General features: G+C 41.2%; 1 protein-coding gene across 1 annotated transcript in view; it reads right to left on the bottom strand.

The window, feature by feature from the left end:
• The window catches only part of dnah9l (dynein, axonemal, heavy polypeptide 9 like), a 37850-nt gene extending 36749 nt beyond the window's left edge, over positions 1-1101 (bottom strand). Inside the window, exons 1-3 of the mRNA XM_034555244.1 lie at positions 1009-1101; positions 660-759; positions 78-289 (exon numbers count right to left, since the gene is read on the bottom strand). Coding sequence (XP_034411135.1) covers positions 78-289; positions 660-759; positions 1009-1101 — 405 coding nt within the window. The remainder of the gene's footprint in view (positions 1-77; positions 290-659; positions 760-1008) is intronic.
• Positions 1102-22228: the final 21127 nt, after the last annotated feature.

Below are 22228 nucleotides of genomic sequence, written 5' to 3'. Positions count from 1 at the left end.
GACACACAATTATATTAAGAATATCATTAATATTGTGTTTCCCTCTGTCACACATACATTGAGCTGCATCACTGTACTTTTTCAATGATCAGGTTGCAGAACTCCTGCAGGAGGACCACCATTCGTTGTGGAGTGCAGTAGTACTGAGAACAGCTCCAGATGAGACAGAGTGTGTGGAAAAGAGGAGGCAGTAGAGCATCTACTTGTGGGAAAGTCCTCTCTTCTAGGTTGCTGATCAGTCTCCTGAGAGGGCGTAGATACAGATCTATGTCCTCTGCTTCCAGCACCGCTAGGATAATCACATACAGAAGTAGTAATAGATAACATAATGCTCATAGAGAGGTCATTTACCAGAATTAAAAATATAGTTGTGTTCTTAAATTGGTAATGTGATTGCCTCATTGACCACAACTGCTAAATGAGAATGATGACACACAAAAAAATGCAAGGCAAAGATTCATGTAAATGTATAAAATTCAGACAAACATAGAAAAAACACACACATTATTTTTGTATTCGAGCAAAATTGATTAATAATAGCTGCACACTCTGGATGTAGGAGCAGTACATATTAACACAATGACTGAGAGGTTGTGCTGTGAGAGATGATAGAATGAAGAAAATCATTAATTAGCACTGCTAAATGAGGAGTAACATACCCTCATTGACTTTGAGGCAAATATCCTTGAAGGAGGAGTAGTAACTGCTCTTGACTCTTCTCAGGATCTCCATGATGTGCTGTGCTTTGGGGCTCTGGATCTGAAAACGTGAACATCGTAGTAGGATTTACACTCATTGACCACTTTATTAGACACAGTAAACAGTGTTTACAATTTAAATTAAACAATATGTTTATTACTGGGGTCATTAGTGGAGTGTATGCTATGTCTTGGGGTTTGTTGACTTAAAACCTGGTCTATGAATTAAACACTCTATTACTGGTACTCTAAGTCAATTTGAATTGAATTGACTGCACCCCTGCCAACTTCCACAGAACCAGTGTCATACTTGTGACTGAATTCCCAGCAGGTTTTCCTTCTGAGTGGCCCAAAACTGGAGCTCCACGCTGGGGCCTGGGTGGTCGCCTTGGTGCAGCATCATACCAGAGTCTTTCTTCAGGATGTTCCATATCTGTCCAGACCACTGAACTATCAGAGTTTCTATAGAGTATAACAAGCCATGGTCCATTGGCCAACCAGAGGGGCTGCGGGAGACAGAGAGCGGGGCGATGGTGTCGGTGAAAATGGCAATATGGGCTTTGGATGATGAACGTACAGTAGGCAAATAGGATTAAAATAATTTTCTAGTATAGTGTCATCACAGTCATCTTAAATAATTCTAACTAGTTGGACACAAACCAGTTTCAGAAAACTTGCAATACAAAGAATATTTGCCTTATTGTAAATGTGGAAAGTTTCATGGTGATAACTATGACATACACATTTTATATATATATATATATATATATATATATATATATATATATATATATATATATATATATATAGTACTGCAGGGATGATTCTTCTAACCCGGAAATATTAAAAGGGTTTTGGGTTAGATGCCTGAAATTAGGTCTGTCGTTAACAAAAGTTTTAAGGGGTTGCAATATTTTGTCTGTAAAACGTCATTACGCTGACTAGTCCGCCTTTATCGACTTGCTGTGTGACGCAACCGTGGTGTAGTTTGTCTATAGCCGAAGATGAGCTTTTTACTTCTGCCAATTGCATTCACTCTTCAATCCTAGAAGTGGTGCTTATTTGTGAAGAATCTCACTGAAAAAAAGCATGCACGTATTATATACTTATTTTCTGCAATAATCCAGTGGAAAACCCCCATTGGCTTTTTGTCGAGGGAGCCAGTGCAATGCTACCTTCCAGTCTCCTGGCCTGTAAAAATAGCTACGTCATCTCTGCACCACTTTAATAGCTAAAGTAACATGGCACCCAAAAATGGCAATTTACTTTCCTTCGTATAATTCCGGATTTTTTAAAATTATATATCTTATTAAATATTTAAAAAAATAATTTAACGAGCATACGTACAACTGATGGTATAACATTAGATGTTATCATGTTTTATATAATAATTTCTTCTTTATTTTATTTTGAACAGGAAGAAAGTCACTTCCGGCTACGAGTTGAGGGCCATGGTCGGGTTAAACTTAAACTGACTATAATATGTTTTGACAAATGCGGTGAGTGGTGTTATTTGGCTTTTGGGTTTTAACCAAACCCGTTTACTAGGAATAAAGACAAGTAGAGACTCTTTCATTTCATCTCCGGGAACTAAATTAATGCACACAATTGTTTTGCGTCAGGAATGTGCAATGGAAAATACCCATTTAGCTAGGCTACTAGCCACGCGCACGCACTGACCCGAGTACAATGTCCCGAGGCTGCGCCCTCTCCACACACAGAGGTAGGGGCAGCAGGGTTCGTCCCTCGGCGCGGCCTCTCGTTGTCACCACCCTGCTCCTCAGCTTCTCCAGGTGCCTGTGGATGTCATCAGACACCACCCGCGGCCAGTCTTCATGGTTCAGACCGTTGGACAGCACACACACCAACACCTATGCAGTAAGTTACACACATAAAGTGTATTGACTACCCAGCATGCATCATTCCTTTTCTTTTGCCAGCAATATTCTGAAATCTTCATATACTCACAGTTGTCTTTGTGCACACACACACACACACACACACACACACACACACACACACACACACACACACACACACACACACACACACACACACACACACACACACACACACACACACACACACAGAGAGAGAGAGAGCCCACACAGAGGAGCCCACCTCAGAGATGACAACAGGTAAGTGCTCCATGGGGTATCCAGGCACTTCCCCCAGCCGGAGTTGGTGTCTGAATCCTTGTCGGGCAATTCTCTTCACGCCCTTCTTTAGCACACACAGCAGCTTGGTCTTCCATGGTGGGGATGTCTTCACAGATGCAACAACAGTTGGAATGCTTTCAACAGCATTGAAAGCACTAGAAATAAGTAGTGACTTATTTCAAAGAATATGGATGTTAGATGGAGTGTAGCTCTCAAGCAGAGGAGATTGTGTCTAAGACCTAACGTATATTGTCTTGTTAAATATGAAAATACACTTTTTATTATCTAATTGTGTGTGCACGACAGTGTTTGAAAGAAACAATAGATGAACCATGCCGTTAAATAATTAATCCAGGCTATAACCATAATAGATTTTGCCGACAAAATTGACTATCCAAGAAAAGTAGCTGAAAAAGAAAATGGCACATATATGAAAGCATGTGCCTTAACCTTTTATAAACTGAGTTTAGGCCCGTTTGTATTTCTTACCTGAGCATCCCCTGCATGTAATGTCCCTCCAGGTCCAGTGAAGAGCAGCAGTCTGTTGGTCCAGATATGGTCCAGGAAATCCAGTATGATCTTCTGGTTCTCCTCTGCTCCAATAAAGCGGTTCCACTTATCTGTCTTCACTCGCAGCACACAGAAGGCCTGCTCCCGAAGGAAGTCCACCCTCTCATCTGACAACACCCCCCCTGCTTTAAGAGACGGCTCCTGGGCCGCACGCACTCCTCCTGCCCCTCCACTGTTACTGCTTGTGCCGGTGGCCTCAGCCATGAAGACTGGGCAGGGAAAACAAGTCTAAGGCTTCGAATACTACTTGATTTGGTGTGTAGGGGATGTGAAACCAGGAAAGAGAATCACACAGAGTGAAATAAAAGGTAACATTTTTAAAACTCACCTCAGTCCTTCTTAGCAAGATCAGAAGCTCAAAACAGGATGTTTCACTAATCGTAACAATGATGCACTCTATTCTACTTTCTCAGTCTTATGTTTCTTCTCTCGTCTCCAGCTCTGAGGGCTATCAGCTGGAAATAGGATCCACACCTTGATGGCGAGGTTAACTTGACGCTGTTACAAAGCAGTATGGGCTGGCTTCATTATCCTGCATGGAAGAGGCTGTGTGTGTAGCCTGTATGGCCTGCAACCCTACCCTGTAACCTGAGCCTTCAAGGAAGACCCAACTAGAGGGACACCTCCAGGACAGGTAATAATATTACACTTATGATGCATGCATAAGGTTTTCAGTTGTATTTAAGTTGTATTGGTAACAAATAGTATAATTTGTGAAGGCAGAACAGTTGGATTATGTAATTATGGCATTGTTTGAAGTAAAGAAAAAGTGGTAACTGCGGTTAAAAATAGAGAAAGATCAAAATTATCCAAATACTGTAGAACAGGTCTTTTGTGTACCCTTTCCTACCAGCCAATGCAATGTGCATCTTCACCACATGGGGGCAGTGTGGTACAATGTTTTCTGACAGCATCCCTGAAAATGTAATCCAAAGTGACCCGAACCATGACATCCTATTACACATGTTATGCCATATGGATATAAAAACATGGAAAAATGGGACATTTCTCTGTGTCACTTAAAATACCCCAGCAATGATTACCCTTTTAAAGATACCTCACTTACTGACTTTAACCTTAATTCATGAATGTAATCATATCGTGATTTAAAATGGGCTGACCGTAGAAAGCAGAGCGTTTCTGGATTGTCTGACATTTGAGTGTATTGCTAACCTTATGGTCATACATTTGATCCATACTCAGGGTTATGCAATGCCTACACATGGATGTTATAAGCGTCCTCTCAATAGAAGGCTTGTCAAAACCTAATGATCTACCAGATGTAAAATGTCCTCATCTTTAGTATTCCTACACAGAGTCTAAATGTCTAAATGCAGTTTAACCATTTTCCATTAGATTACACAAGATGTTCATATTCTATAAATACTCCCCTTTGGCTTAATGTCTGCTTTAAACATTAGATGCAATTCATGGAAGAGATTTTTTTCAATTCATATGACGTATAATGTTCTTAATGGATGTACATGACCTTTGGAGGTTTATGTCTTTATTTTTTAATAATCAAGTGTTCAGCATTCATCAACTGCAGTGAATACAGTATTTCCATTGTTCACAACACTGGTCATACCAGCCAATAATCCATGGAAGTTCTCCAAGGGAATTTGTCCTTTCTGAATGAAATCTATAATTCCATGCCGTGTGTGTGTGTGTGTGTGTGTGTGTGTGTGTGTGTGTGTGTGTGTGTGTGTGTGTGTGTGTGTGTGTGTGTGTGTGTGTGTGTGTGTGTGTGTGTGTGTGTGAGAGCATTCTTTGTGAAGGCTCTTTAGACACTTTTTGTTGTGTGTTTGCACCGTGATGCAGCTTGAATTAATGTTGTCTATGTATTATTAAAGGGTGCAGTATGTTGGTATTAATGTGTGTTTCTACTATTACAAGGATACAAAAGTGTGTGACTTGGCTTGTGTGGGTTTGCCAGTCCAGAGCTCAAGGTGTCCCTTGGGTGTCTACACGCACGCACGCACATGCACACGCACACGCACGCACGCACGCACACTGTATCTAAGCCCATTTTGAGGATCATCAGGAGCATGACGGCCCATCTCTCTGCCTGACCTCATGCCCAATGTCAGCTCTGCTCTGTAGGGATAGAAGGATGGAGGCCAGAAAAAGAGATCTTAGGACAGTGGAGTAGGAGAGGGAGCCAATTGAGAAACAAAAGGGAAAAGGGAGGGCCGGTTTGGAGAATGAGGAGGAGCCGCAAGCTTACAGATTACAAATGAGAATAGAGTGATGAAGGAGTAGAGGAGCAAAAGCAGAATAGCGACATGTACTTGGCCGGCTCTTGGTGTTAAATATTCAAGAGTAGTTCTGAACAGAGTCATCGCTCAGTAATGTAAACAGGTGGAGTAAAGAACAAATGTAAAACAATGTATCCGCAAGCAATATTTAAACTCCCAGCTCTTGACTGAAGAGCTCTTGACTGCAACTCAAATATCACCAGTAAGTGCTTGTAATATTATGCTCCAATGTAGCGTAGCAAATCACTATCCAAACTCCTTTCTTTATTATCTCTCAGCTATGTAGTTGTAACTTGAAGCGTCACCCGCATTTATTTTCTTCACCTCTTGTTCCTCCACCTCTCCTTCTCGATCTCTCCATTTGCCGTTTCCATGGCTACGTGTTGCTTGACGATCATTCTGCCGCTCTTGAGTCCAGAGCTTGAGCCTGGCTCGCTCTCCGTAGCTCTTCTCAACCGCTACTCTCCTCCTCTCCTCCTCTCCTCCTCTCCTTATCACCTCACCACCCACACCCTGCTCTCTCTGTCAGGGGAGGGAATTACATGTAGATGAGCTTGAGGTCCCTGCATCTCACACACACACACACACACACACACACACACACACACACACACACACACACACCATCGTCTCCTCAGGCACTGGGAGTCTCGAACAAGTCCACACTCTACTATTCAACACAGTCTTTTTCATTTTCTCCTGTAGTCCCTGGGGAACATGACATATTCTGGTATTACTGAAGCAGTTGGACTCATGGCAGGCAAAGAAATAGATAAAAAAAGGAGGATGGAGACAAAGGAGGGGTGGTTGACAAAGATGGCAAATGCATATTCACACGCACACACACACACACACACACACACACACACACACACACACACACACACGCACACACACGCGCGTGCGTAGTAATGATCGTCTCAAAGCTTGCCTCCTGTTGCTGGCTGACTACCCATGAAATCCAACTATGGCTGGCGAGTGCCATGTATGTGCTTGTGAGTCCGTGTGTCCAGATGGCGCTGACCAGCCGTCCCTCCCAGGGTAGATGAAGTAAATGGAGCGATTACAGTAATGACCGATACACACATCTGTCCCATACCTCTGCATGGCTGCCAGCTCTTTTGGACACACACACACATACACACACACACATGCACACACATACAAACACACATCTCATCCAAGTACTATTGGATGAGATCCGTGAGTTGATTAGAGCAAGCAAACCCCATTATAATACACATTTTATACAGTTTGCTGTTTTATTGTGGGGTAAAATGTAAACAGCTTGGTGACACCTCAGGCACCTTACAAAGAGAGTCAGTTTGGATGAAATGTGACCCCTTGTCAAGGTGACTGCTTTAGCCCTTTCCGTTCCTTGCTCTATTCCCCCTTTGGTCTCTTTGTCCCCACTCTACTCTGCAACATTCCTCTCCTCCCTTTCATCACTCCAGTCTTTTCTGCAACAATAAATGAGTCGAGAGGGGGTCAATCTTGGAGGAGCCACCAGGAACAGGGGCTCTCTTTGTAGAAGGGTGAAAAGGCAGAGTGTCACCAGCAAGCCCTTCCTTATCAAACCTCCCCTTTGTTCTGAAAATGTCTTTCCCCTGTGTCTGGACTCAGTGATATTTGAGAGGCAGGTCCGTGTACACAGGAAGGTGTGAGAGAGCATGGCCAATCTCCCAGGTTGTGTGTGTTTGTGATTTAAAGTCCTGAGCTTGCTCTCCCTTTGAGTATATCAAGTGTGCATGCGTTTGTGCTTTCGAGTTGAGGGGACCCCAGCAACTTGCTGTCAGAAACGCTGAGTCCTTGCTGACCACTTCCAGGATACAGTTCACTAAGTCAACACTCTGTGTAAGAGAACACTTTATTTCACTGGCAAAGTGCTGCAGCGTCTCCTTCAAAATCTGCAGATACAGTATTTTCTGTAAGAAAAGACTGCATTGTTCTGTACTGTCGTAGACACAGGTAGTTTCCTCTTACAGCAAGTTCACCTCGGGTGGCTCTCTTGAGGGTCATTAAGTTTTGCTGAGACAAAGAGATGCACTGGAATTTTAAGTTAGGTACAAACCCTTTATGAGGGGGGAGGTTTTGTGTTGGTTTTCCAGTCACACTTATATCCTGTAGATGGGGCTGTTTCTCTATTAGGCTTCTGAGAATATCCCCAAGATGGTCTAATTAAAAAAATCACCCATACCTCATCCTCTTGTTGCTTTAGAATACCCATATAAACTCTGGGGAGACGTATGTTATGTGTCCTTCTTATCAATAGCTTTGGCATAACTCACCTGTGGGCATATAGCTAACATACTGCGATGCTATTCACAGATACTTGAACACACAAACCAGTAGAATCAAGTTTGTACAGATTCAAAGCGTTCCCTTGGTCTTTGACATAGAGAGATGGTATTGTTTCTATTGATTTATCATTATCTGCTAACCTCAGAGATATTAAGACCATAAAACAATAATGGAGGATAGAAATACACCAGGGTAACCTCTAAACAAATACAAATGATACATGTGTCTGTCTCCAGTGGTGGATACATTTTGAAAGCAAGAGAGGTGATGGGGGGGAAAAAAGAGAATGAAAATGTCCATATCTCCCATTGTTTGTTTTTTTTACTTTCAAGAGAAGCAAGCAAATGAAAGCTCATGAGCAGAGCCTGAGCATGTACCTCTCCCCATGATGTGATTAGATAAAGAGTAATACCATATTGCACCCTATATATTTTTTCACACTCAGTGATTTAGACAAATGGGGTGAAAGGAGACAAACTTTTCCACGGTTCCATTAAAGTATGTCCGAGAACAAAGTAGGGAATTAGAAATACTGACAGACTAACTGTACCACCACCCTCCTTTCAAATGACTACATTACTTTGTCTGATTGGCCGCCACAGTGCCCGGTCATTACATGAGAATATGTGCTAATGAAGGTAGACAGAGGCAAAATGATAGACTGAGGTTTCACTCTGATGAATACAATCGCGGGGCACAGAGTCTGATTGTCTGTCATTTTGCTGCCATTCATTTGCAATTATGGCAGTGGCCAGCAATTAGTTTAATGTTGCATATAGGTTAACTGTGGTGCTGTCCGATGTCCTTTCTGGCAAAAAGACACTGGTTCTTCCATTGTTATTGTATGGAAAGTGAACCGCTTTGCACTGACATGATTTGGGAAACACTGAGTCATTGTCGTTGTGGTTGTTGATGCTTGACTACCAAAGAGGAAATGTCTCAGCCGCAGAGTAACATCTTTGGCACAATGAATCAGTCAATGTCTTGCTCAAGGACACTTCAGCAGAAGGAATGCTTGTTGTAGCACAGTCTTGAAGCCCTCTGTGTGAAGGCTGCTCTCCCTGCTCGCTGCACCAAACGGTCACAGTTCAAGGTCACTGTGACCTCACAATGTCTAATACAAGGGTATTCAATTATAATTCAACGAGGTCCATTTAGAGAGAATTTCCGTAGTGAAGATTCACATTACTGCTTTTAAGAATCGTCACAGTCTCTGAACATTTGAGACAGACTTTTGGTTTTGAACTGCCCTTGTGAAGAATTAACGATTACAGTTTGTCCATTCTTGGATAAAGGCTCTGGTCTCGCCGACCACATTTCTCTTTTTGGAGAACGCCATGTGAAATTACTCCTCTGACTCACGTATTACTCTCCGACTACCATGTCCTGTGTCTCTAGTGTGTGTAAATCTCCATCGAGTCAAGAAGCTTATCGAAATACACATATGCTGAGTAGCATCACGTGATGTGATTTACAACGCATGTAATGGGCCGGTCTGTTTCCTGGACTGCTGAACGAGTGCTGTAAAGGCTAGAAAAGCGGCACCGTTTAATATGGAAGCGCTCCGTCAAAATGGAATAATTCTCAATTATTTATCGGTTTTAGGTCTGGTTACAACGGCGTCTGGGTCAGGACTCAGGCCGCGGTCTAACAGGATGAAATGATGAAGTGATGACATTTTGGACAGACATGGATGTAAACTGCAACTTGATGATGTTTCTAGTTTAGCCTTGTTGGATAGATTGCCATGACATTGTGTACAGACACTTATGGTCTCCAGAGGATGTATCTTACAGATTTTGGCAATTGCCTGACCTTTCCTCTCGCACCACCATGAAAAATGTCTCAACAACTATTGGATGGACTGCCATGGAATTTGCCTAGAGGATGAATCCTGAATACTTTGGTAATCCCCTGACCATTGTCATGAAATTTGTTACAGAAATTAATTTACGTGCAAGAGGAATTGTAATTGTCTCCTGAACTTTTCATCTACCATCATCAGATAACAATTATAATTGGAGAAATGCATTTGGTTGATAACCAACTACCTGCAAAACTCCAGCTTGTGTTAGCACGCAAACACCCTGAATTAAGATGGTGAACATGAAAAACATTAAACATCAGCATGTTAACATTGCCATTATGAACATATTAGCTGATGTTAGCATTAGCTTCATAGAGCCCCTAGCATGGCTTTAGTCTTTTTACATCAAAGTGAATGGTTAAGATCGAGCCTGCTTATAAAACATGTGAAGTTTGAAAATATTAATGCAGCTGTCTAGAACGATGGAAATTGAGATATTGAGGATACAAACGCACACACAGACAAACAAACAAATAGATTAGTCATTGATCAGGGTTAAGCTTTGATCTCTGTGTGAGAGCATGCCATGGTCGATCGATAACTTTAATTCAGCCTCAAGTGTGTGTTTGCACGATTCCGTCTCCCTCACCTCTAACGCCTGTGCACTTGTCGCTCGCACACATACAATCATATTCGCTCTTTTCTCAAACCCTCACATACATTTAACGCACACACGTTCGTAAAAACCTGATTAGGTGAGCCACAGGGGTTAGGCCTAATGACAAACACCTCAGCTTCTCAGATGAAATATAGATTTTCCTCTGTCCCAAAAGCTGATGGGTATTAGGTGAATGTGTGTGTGTGTGTGTGCGTGCGTGCGTGCGTGCGTGCAAGCTTAATCTTGTTCTCCAGATAGTTTTTTATGGAAAGAGGAGGCACCAGGGGGGAAACAGGTAAGTGACTGGATGCTGTTTTGTTACTGTTAAAGACCCTCTCTCCAGGGACATAGTGGGTTAAATAACTTTGTGTTTTCTGCTTGTGTGTCTGTGCGTGTGCATGTGCTGTAGAGTGTGTTTGTGTGATAGATTAATAGGACTGCTGTCCTGTCCCAGGGGAAATACATTGGTATTGTTTTTACTGATGGCAAGTCCTTCAAGATTACTTTAAATGTGCCTAATAGTGAGTGTGTGTATGTGTGTGTGTGTGTGTGTGAGCGCGCCTGCATGCTTCTACCTCACACTCCGTTATGAATGAATGAAAACCTTTATTGCAAGAAAATGTGCACATATACTGGAAATGTTTTACATATATTTATAAGTTATAAATAACATCAATATATAATGTAATGTCATATGAATATGGGTGGTTAACTAAATGCCATATTGCTGTAGAAAGAAAAACATTAGATGCACGCTGCTTCAGTATATTGCAAAAAGTTAAGGCTGCACTAATCAGTATTTGAGCCTCGTTCATGTCACATTACATTACATTACATGTAATTTAGCTGACACCTTTATCCAAAGCAATAAGTGCATTCATACATGAGTACAAACTCAGAACAACAAGAATCAAGAAAGTAACATTTCTTCAAGAAAGCCAAACCACAAAAATACCATAAGTAAGTGATGTAGAGACTTTCTGCTGTCCTGATGTCAGTGGGGAGCTCATTCCACCACTGAGGAGCCAGGACAGCGCGTGTTGCGTGTTTAGCTCGCAGTGACGGAGCTACAAGTCGATTGGTCGATGCCGAGCGGAGTGAACGTGCTGGGGTGTGAGGTTTGACCATGTCCTGGGTGTGAGGTTTGACCATGTCCTGGGTGTGAGGTTTGACCATGTCCTGGGTGTGAGGTTTGACCATGTCCTGGGTGTAGACGGGACCAGATCCGGGATGTTAACTGACATTCAGACAAACTGTTCAGCTGAAGGTCAATAATGTTCTCAAACATAAGAGCTTATGTTTAGGTTAGCACATTTAAGATGCTGTCTTTTCCCATAGTGTATGTCATTCACCAAAAGCGTTGCTATGAGCATGTGAAGTACAATATGATTTCCTTCTCAATCAATGACTTTATAATGGCTTTCATGTTATTTCACCCCAATTTAATGCTATCTAAAATTCATCAGTTAACATTTCAACTACTCAAATGATTTTATCATCAAAACCATGAGTATTTAGGGATTAAGATGACTCATAACTTTAATTATAATCCATAACCGGCTTTACTTTCATGCCGGCAATGATTTTGTCACTGTCAGTTCTCCCTAATGCTGGATATCTTATTTTACTTTCAACTGCTCCAAACCCTTCAATATCTGTGTTGTGATGTGTGTAATGTCTTCCAACCAGGTGTGTGACTGTAGGATTGTGTTTTAACATGCTCGGCTCACCGTAGGTTAAGCTAAGTGGCTGTCTGGCACAGGCATCTTTGATTATCTTTATTTATCCCTCCCACCCACTGTTTCTATGCTCACAGACACACACACACACACACACACACACACACACACACACACACACACACACACACACACACACACACACACACACACACACACAGAGACATACACACACCCCTCCTGCTAAAAAGCTAATCTTTGTGTGCTAATGAAAGGTATTGGGTTTCCTAACAGGCTTTTAAGGGAACGTGATGGATTGAGGGATAGATGGATGGTGGAGAGGAGAAGGGACATTGTGAGGGGAAGAAGTGAGAGAGAGGTGAGGTGTCAATAAGCACATCAACCTGATCCCTTTCAGACTGTGAGGTGTGCATATGCTGCTAATGTATTCATTTATGCACGCACACACACACACGCCTTTAGTCGCTCGTAAATCTCTGAGCAAAACATAAAAGCAAGTCTTTTGGTGCCAATAAGCTGAGAGATGGATTGCCAGAGATGTCTCCACCTTGACCTGTGCTGTGATGAATGTATGTATGTTTGTATGCATGCACTCCAATGTATTACATCAGTTCGGAGCTGTAGGTCTTTTCAGATTGGTCAGAACTATTGTTATTAAATGTATTTTGTGTTGCAGAGAGGAATTCATTATGTGATAGTTGTCATTTTTAACACATTTGTGGGAAGACATATCTTCCTTTTAGAAGAAACACTAACTGAATACAAAACAGTTAAACGCATTAATTAGTAACAAGCTGTGTACTGTAGTTGATGAGGTATTGCACTCTATGTCCTGAGCTATGTGTGATAATAATAAAAAAACATATCTAGACTAGTTTGAAGACTTTGGATGGTGTCCAAAGGATTCAAATGCTCTCTCTATCCCTCCATGTATCTCATTTCCCCTCGGTCTTCCACCGCATTCGTTCCTCCAGGTGAAACCATCAGTGGGTGTCTCACTGATCATGAGCCACTGCTCTTTCCCCCTTTCCCCCTTTCCCCCTTTCCCCCTTTCCCCCTTTCTAATAAAGCTGATAATCATTTGTTTCCCAATCACATTAGCATGCCAGTAATGAGGGGGGTAAGTCAACCATTAGAATATGATCCATAATTCATTGTTGACTCCCGTTCATTACCCCAAACTCACTGATGAATGTTTAATGTTTAGTGTGTGTGTGTGACTGACTTTGTATCTCTGTTTATCATCTGGGGTACAGAGCAGTGTCAGGCTACGATGGATTGTTTGTGCTGATGGAAATTGACATCATGGACTCTGTACTTTTTTCCGGCTGAATTACATAACTTGTGAATGACGCAAGCAACAACTTTAATTGGAAATATATGCAAGGGTGCATTACTGTCACTCTGTTTAGGTGTGTGTGTGTGTGTGTGTGTGAGTGCGCGTGCCTCCCTGTCTCTCACTTACTGCCTCTCTCTCTCTCAGAGTGAAGCAGACAGCTGTTATCAGTCACTGACAGAATCCTCCCATCAACCCCCTCCTCCTGCTGTCAATCACTGCACATTGTCGCCATTTAAATAGCCCTTTTTCCTCTGTTTACTCAAGAAATATGTGCGTGCTTGCTTGCACGCACATATTATGCATGCACATGTACTCATGTACATGAGTGAATAATATAAAAGCCCTGCCCTGCTCTTCTTCTCCAAAAAAAGAGAAACACTGCAGGTTGATTAATACATCAGAATTCCCCAAACACCTTCATCAGGTTCCCCGCACTGCAAAAATTACTCCCTCAATAAATAAATAGTTGTTCAAACCAGCTGGAACATCATTAATGTCCGGCTCTGAGCCAGAGGAAAGTTGCTTCAAGTTTGTGTGTGTGTGTGTGTGTATGTCTGTGTGTGTCTTTTGGCAGTCTCTTAATGAGATGCCTGTGTTTCCCTCCATTAGTAGTTTATTAGATAGCACGGGTCGCTGAGGTTTGTAAAATACGGTACGCTTAATTTAGCACATTTGGCACTAGGGGGCCAGGGGGGACTTAAGGAAGTATCAAGGGCATGGACAACTGGCGTAGCTTGAGATGTAAATTAGTGTTGCCAGCAATAATAGGTGAGCTCCTAAGCGCAGCCATCATGCCCTCCAACAAAGCATTTACTTATTAAAATGCTTTAGAGCTGCTGCTGATGACTGTAAATGTAATTACGTGGAACTGGGATTTTAACCGCCCGACAAATGCTACTTAAATTTATGCTGCTGCTATAAAGGTGGTAATCTGCTTTTTTTATTTTTTTGTGTATTCTTGGCTGTGGTCATTGCTGTGGTGGTGCACTTTCCAGACATCCCTGTGCAATCAAACAGGGTAATCAACACAGAGAGGCATTTTCCTTCTCATATTCTGTTCATGGAGCAGACTTTGTTTAGTTGGTTCTCTTTTATTCTAAACAATCCAAACGTGTAGAACTATTCACTTCCAGAGGAAGACCTACCTGTTTTAAAATAGCAAATGCAACAAAGACATTGATGAATTGGGTAAAGGTTGTACCACTATTGTGTTGTATTGTTGAGAGGAACATAGAAGCAAAGTGGATATTTATTTATTTGAACGTGATGCATATCTTGCTAGCAGATAACCTATATATATACTGTAGGTTTATTTCACATTCCCTGGTTAAAAAATGCCTTTAATATGATGTCCTAAGCAGTGCAGTCTATATAACAGATCTGTGCAGCACCACCGAAAACATTTTCAGCACCGTTCAGTAAGCATGAAGGAGAAAGTGTGTATTATACACAGAGAACAATTTATTGTACATTTTGTGTGGATGGAAGAAAGATACAGCTAGTTTTCTTTGTTCGTTTGACCTCAAACAGACACACAGACAAACACACACATATGCACGCGCACACACACACACACACACACACACACACACAACATCATTTATAGCTAGCTGGTAAGTGACAGATGGACCCATTTTCTTCACCGTTCATGTAACCTTTTCTGTCTGGGGCTATCAAAGGTCACTCCGTCAGACCTGATTTACTGTAGGAGCACAGTCTCTCTCTCTCTCTCTCTCTGCAGCTCCCCACAGTACTTTACATTAGTCTGTCTCTCTATCTTCAGCCCCTTGCACTGTATGTAATTCCGAAATGCTCTGTCAATTTAATATGCTGGTGTCAAGTTTGAAAAGGAGTAATTTTTCTATTAAAGTTACTCTGTCAGTTTGCCGACTAGGACCTGGTAACATTTCCACACAGCTCAACTGACAATGAAGAGGTCACGTTGCTCGTGAAGGTGTGTCCTAGATTACAATGCTATCAAAAGGCCGTATGTATGGCGTAGCGAGGCAGCATGGCGCCAGTCCACCACTTTGTTCCGGACTGAAATATCTCTGCAACTATTTGATGACTTGGAACAAACATTAATTTCCGACCTCGGCATGAAATGTAATAAGTTTGGTGATCCCTCAAATTGTCATCGTCCAAGGTTTATGACCTAATACCTGCAAAACACTCCCATCGGCCTCACCGATATATTTTCATGTAATGCAGTAAGGCTCTCAGGTCGTCTGTACGGCTTTCCAATATTTATTGTCCTGTCGCTCGGCTTTTCTCATGTAATGTTATCTCTGCTGAGTCAACATACATTTACTCTTGTCCTGTTTGTATCATTGAGGTGAATAGGTACCACATGCACATTTAAACATTCATTCATTTGAATGAATTTATGAATCGCTGGACTGGGAGATACTGAGAATATGGAATATCTCAATATATTTGGCCAAATACCTCGATATTGATATGGCGACACTATTGTAGGGTTGACGATCGGTGCTATTATAAAATATTTATAGAGTGGGATTTTTGCGAAATAATCATCAGTAATGTGGAAATAATGACCAAGTAGCAAAAGGAAAATGAGAGACCGGCGAGAAAAGTCTGGTAAGTTCAGAACATTAAATCACTTTACAGAAATGCAGCCATTAAAACCAAGAAAAGACAACACTTATGCCATATTACCATAATATGATATCCAAAATCTAAGACGACATCTAGTCTCATATGACAACATCAATATTACATCGATATATATTGCTCTACCTAAAGGAGCATGCTATGGGAAGGGACGTTTGATTGTATATTCTGGACCGTTGTTCTGAAGATGAAGTGTCAGATTGTAGAAAACAACGTTGCCTCGCCTTCAAGATGCACAACATTTCATAAGCATTGTGGCTCCATAACAGACCTGCATCCATAAAAAACTTTTATTTAGCAGTTTTTTATTCTTTTTCCTGAACTCATTCTATTCTTTGATCCTTTCCCTTCCTTCTCATCCCACATATTCGTCTTGTTTGCTTTGTCTCTCGCCTTTTTATTTCTCCTCTCTGCCAGGTGCCGATCTTGGTTTTGGAAGGAGACGAGGACAGTGTATTCTTTTTCCCCCCCTGACACTTTATTTGACAGGAAGAATGATGGGTATGGTGCCACACACTTTAAAGAGCAGAGGAGGAACAGCTGAGGCAGAAAGAGGCAGGATTTCAAAGCCCTTTTTATCATCGTAATAGTTGAGTTTGAAGTGTGCTGGTTTGACAAATGCCACTGAGACAAAAACACAATTGACACGTCATTGTGTCTTTAACGAGCAGAATAACACTTGAGCTCAAAGTAGTGCAAAGCTCATTCATGCACAACACTCTACAATGCTTTCTGTCACATATGACGTGGATATAAAGGGAGATTGGAACGGCGAAACAAAGGCAGTTTTCTGTGTGAGAAAAAAAAAAGAAGGGGAGTAATGTCTCCATAGGTGTGTGATGCTTCTGTGTTTTATCCTCTTGAAGTACATCGATCGAGCCGACAACTACAAGACCAAAATGAGCCGTGCAAGAATAACCTTAAAACATTTGGAATAACTAACTTATTCAGACACATATGTTTTAATTCACCTCCATGCATGATGCTCGGAGTGATCACGGTTTGTCTGTCCCACACAGAACTCCTTATAGCGGAGCTAACGGCTAACGGTCATGGACTTTGCATTGACTCATTTTACCAAGCTTTGCTTTGCTTGGTAAAATGAGTTTTGGGCAAAGGTATATTATAAAGCTATCATGATGTGTCTAAGTGTAATCTAAAAATGTTTTATTTTGAGGGAGAAACTTGAATAAATACATATTTCACAGCTATATAATAGATATTAAAGAGGGAGCAGTTTAAGTTAACTTAACACTAGCTCCAAACAGCTTATCATACAGAATTGGAACAACTATTATAACAGTAAAGATTTATTATTATTAGTTGCATTGCTATTGCTATTTCCAATACCATTGTATTATCATATTTTTTCCATAAATACTTATTCAATCACTACATTACTGCTTTCGTTATCATTATTATTCTACGACATCCAACGCTGCTGTTATGTTTGGTAGTCGTAACTTTGTCATCATGCCTACTACTCTCATTATATGAATCATTTCTGTCATATGCATTGAAAGTGTTGTAACTCTGTTATGTCATTCTGTACACATGACATCTATTGTACTTCTGTCCATCCGGGGAGAGCGATCCTCCTCTGTTGCTCTTCCGAAGGTTTCTTCAATCTTTTCTCCCTTAACAAGTTTAGTTTTTCCTGAACCGATGTGAGGTCCCGGGGTAGAGGATGTCATATTTGGACATATTTTAAAACCCTCTAAGGAAAATTTGTGATTTTGGGCTGTACAAAATAAATTTAATTGAATTAAAATGGTAAATTTAGAATTTGTGACGGTGTACGCCAACTTTGAGATGGTTGAAATTATTGAGATGGTTGTGAAAAAAGTCTGCAGCCTTACTGTCATCTATAGTTCTTAGAAAGAAAACCGGAATTGGCCGGTCAGAAGTTAAACATTGAAATTGGTCAAGAAAATTGCATCTCTATAATTCTCACATCTAGCAGAACAAAGACATACCGTTTGCTATTGGCAAGGCTATAACAGTATATCCGTTTTATGTGACCGGGGAAAATGCTAAAATCTCATCTCATGTTGATGAAGAGCTGTTTGCACTCTGGGAGAATGGAGAGAAGTTAGATGGAGTAGATGGAGGACAGGAATAAATTTAGCATTACTCATCCTTTAATGCCATCGTCTCTCCATCTCTCGGTTGCTTTGCCTTCTCTGATGTCATGTCTGTTTGCATCTCATCTGCATCCATTCATTTCCCATTTTTCTCTTTTGACTCCTCTCTCGCAGGCATCTTTTGTCCCTGGATTTTTCTTCTTTATTACCTCATAGCCTCATATTTCCTCTCGCTTTTCCTCCGTCTTCTTCATGTGTTTTCTCTCCTTTGTGAGATTGTCATTGCAGATCGGTCAATATTCACAACGTGAAGGCCCCGAAAGCTTTAATTTCCCTAATAAACTCAGTACTTAATTCTCACCAGTAATGTGTGATTGTGAGAGTAACGTATAGTTTTTTTGTTTGGATTTTGGATATGCGTCAGCAATGTCACATGTAAAACACTTTCCCGGGCTTTATTTGGAAACCTCTGCTAGAATATTGATTCATTAGTTGGCTCTTTATACACCACATATGTATATATGTATATGTATATATATATATATATATATATATATATATATATATATATATATATATATATATATAACCGTAACTGTCGGGAGCTAAGTGCCTTGAAGTTCATGATGCTGTGTGGCGTTTGGAGGGAACAATAGAAAATTATAAGACTCTTGTTAATCCTTCCTGAGAACAAACAAAAGCAACAATAGAGCACTTGTTGAATCTTTCCTCCCTCAAAGCTCCAAAACGGTGTAACATAAAAGGACACACTGCTCTTTTCTTTTGAAGCACATTTCTATTTCTCTATTGTAGAATCTTTATTTATATCAGTGATAAGTATATTGATGGACTCTGTTGGTTAGTGTGCTGGTGTTTGTTTGTTTGTTAGTTAGTTGCATCCACAGGTGCTCTGGATTCAAACCCTGTTGTTAATTAAAAGCATGCATGTGACATTTATAAAAAGCTATACTCAGACTCCCCCCCCTGTCCTCCACCTCTCCCCCTGTCCCTCTCTCCCTTATGAATTATTATCCCTTTTGGGTTGTAAGCAAGTCTGTGAAAAATCAGTATTGCAGAACGCTATATTACACCATTTAGACTGGATGCATTTACACCTAATCTATGAGACTGTTTAATGTGAGACCTGTCACATAAATAACTATCAATACTTCCCTTCATCGTAATTATTATTGCAGAGTGTTTCTTGTCAGCCGGCTACCTTTTGCCAAAGCAATCCATGAGGCAGAAAAGGACAATCTGTCACTCTGCTTTACAGCCCGGCCCCCTGAGATTTTGTGGAACGAGCACAATGTCCTAAAATGAAAATACAAAACGCAGCACAAAATGAGCGAGAAATACTTTCGGCCCTCCTTGAAAGTATTAAATGAAGGAGGCATATCTATAAACGGGTTTGACATTGAAACAATGCTGGCTGGGAAGTTAAGGTTGTGGTTTTGAAATAGTCAAAAACATTTGCCTTTTTCTTTTAAGCTCAAGCCAAGACGTTTGGTCTCGTTCTGATCGAAATTCGACACAAACAGTGGCACTAAAAGTTTAAGGTTTGACCGTGATGACAGTTATAGCTGTGAGACTGCGCTGAAGTGTTAGGGCTACAGTGTTGTATAGTTTAATACTTGAAACAAAGTGCTGGTTCGTCCGACATGAGCTCCTTTTAAATTGGGCTGGGCTTGAATTTATGCAGAATTTAATAAACCACTTTCAGTTTGTGTAATTGATTCAACACCAGCAGTGTCCTTGTCCAAAAGAGTATGTCCTTGTTTCCACAATTGTATAATCAATCATGTTGAGACCACACAGACACACAAAAGATTGAAGAGACGTTGTACTATCTAGTTTGTTTTCGCCTCTTTCGACAATTCTTATGACAATTGTGCTGCATTGATAAATCCATGTCCCTCGTTCACTAATCTTTTACCGTGAACCGGTAAATGAACCGTGTTCTGGGGTTGAGGAGCTTTAAGAGCCACCCAGCTGCAACGATGACTGATGCACAAATCATTTATCACCAGCTGCAGTGTCGGTCAACTGACTCCCCTGTTCGATGCTGGAGAGGTAACAGCCAGGATACTGCGTGCATTGTTGTGGACACATGCTGCCACTTTCGTTGAGTTGAGTTGAGCTGCGGCATTGCCAGCTGTGAATACGCTGTCGTATTGCAATAAGTATGAAGACATCAGTAACGTTTAAAGCTGTGAACGTAGTCGTGCGGTGTGTGTAAAGTTTATTTGTTGGTGAAAGAAATGTGACAACTCTTAAAGACCTCAGCTGAGTTCCTGTGTCTCCGTTGCCATCTGCTGATTCAAGTGAAGGGTGTTAGCCCGAAGTTAGCAACGTCTCCGGTTTAGGGTTCACTTTCGGTGGCCGGACCTTGAAGGTGGACCAGCTATTCTCAATTTTTCAGTTTTGTTCAGCTTTTTTTTTAACATATTTTAAATACTACATATTTTAAAAACTGATAGCATTATTTGTTTAAATTCCTATAAATCCCTAATTCATGATCATTATTACAATCACTAAAAAAGTGCCCCATCAGCGCACATGACTGTAATGTGTGGGCACATTTCTCAGGTTGTTTTGCATGGCAGTGAGTATTCAAACAGGCGAGCTGTACAATCAAGATTCATAATTATTCACAGGTGAATATGCCCGTTATGCCGTACTTCACTTTGACGCATGAGGACGGTCACATGGCTACACAAGGATGACACTAATATCTGCTGGGCCTGTGCCATTTTCAATTGAATTTATTTAGACTGCACAGTATTTATCTTATTTTGTGATGGAGCAGCTCTTCATATTCTTATTTTGTCTCAGACTAAATTGCGGTTACTGTAGCTACAAAATAGACATTTTTAAAACCGTGAATGAAAATGACGAATTGATTCAATATGGCTGGACAGCATGAACAAATACACACACGCACACGCACACGCACAGACACACACACACACACACACACACACACACACACACACACACACACACACACACACACACACACACACAGACTCGATGTCAGACGTTTTCTCCACGTCTGATGTAATCTTTGTCTCGCCTTAAGGCTGCATGTTGAAGGAGATCCGAGTTATCCATTATTGATCATCATATCGTTTTTTATTCTGTCTATTGTTCTTAAAGGGGCTCATCCGCAGTACCTGTGTATTGTCCTTTTCTATTTCTATTACCATATGCAATGCATTCAGTGAGTGAGTTAGGACTCATTTAGGGCACTCTGATATATTCACATCATCTATTATAGTTCAAAGTACACATGTGTTAGAACTTAAGAATGGATTAATGGATTAATCCTCATTGTTCCAGCGCCTGAGCAGGAGAAACAAACCAAGAAGTGTCTAGCACAGCCTGAGGTGACTTGATCCTCTCTATCTCACATTTACACTGTTGCTTCAAGGTTAATCTTTATGTCAAGACCTCGCCGTCTGTCTCTGCCTTTCTAGTTTTCTCTCCAGAGCGCTCTCTCTCTTCTCCCTTTCGCTCTGTTCCTGCCTCAGATCAATGGGCTGGGTGACTGGAGTAAATGTTAATGGTCAGGGTGTGTGTGTGTGTGCAGGTGAAGTATTGCTTGCTCAGCACTGTCCTGCCTCTTGGGCACCACCACACGCCTGCCTGCCTGCCTCCGGTCCAGCCACAATCAATTTCACAGTCACACACACACACACACACACACACACACACACACTCAGTCTTGTATATATGCACACACAGTGTATTTTGTCCTCCTTGACTTTGACATCTGGGATGTGCTACCTTTTCACATTTTGGGGGGAATAAGCTCCGTGGACTTTGGGTTCAGCGTTCCACTGTGAATCCCTTTGTTGAACTGCAACCTGCTTTTCAACATGGACAGACGACAGTGGTTTTACACATGGTATTCACCGCTCCTTGAATACCTTGAAAATGTCTTTATATGTTTTGAACATAGACATAAGTAGACATTTGTTGTTTAAAGTACTTGATTAAAAACCTCTAAACTTTCAC

The sequence above is a fragment of the Cyclopterus lumpus genome, chromosome 17 (assembly GCF_009769545.1).
Source record: "Cyclopterus lumpus isolate fCycLum1 chromosome 17, fCycLum1.pri, whole genome shotgun sequence".
Taxonomy (NCBI): domain Eukaryota; kingdom Metazoa; phylum Chordata; class Actinopteri; order Perciformes; family Cyclopteridae; genus Cyclopterus; species Cyclopterus lumpus.
This window is presented reverse-complemented; position numbering and strand designations above follow the sequence as displayed.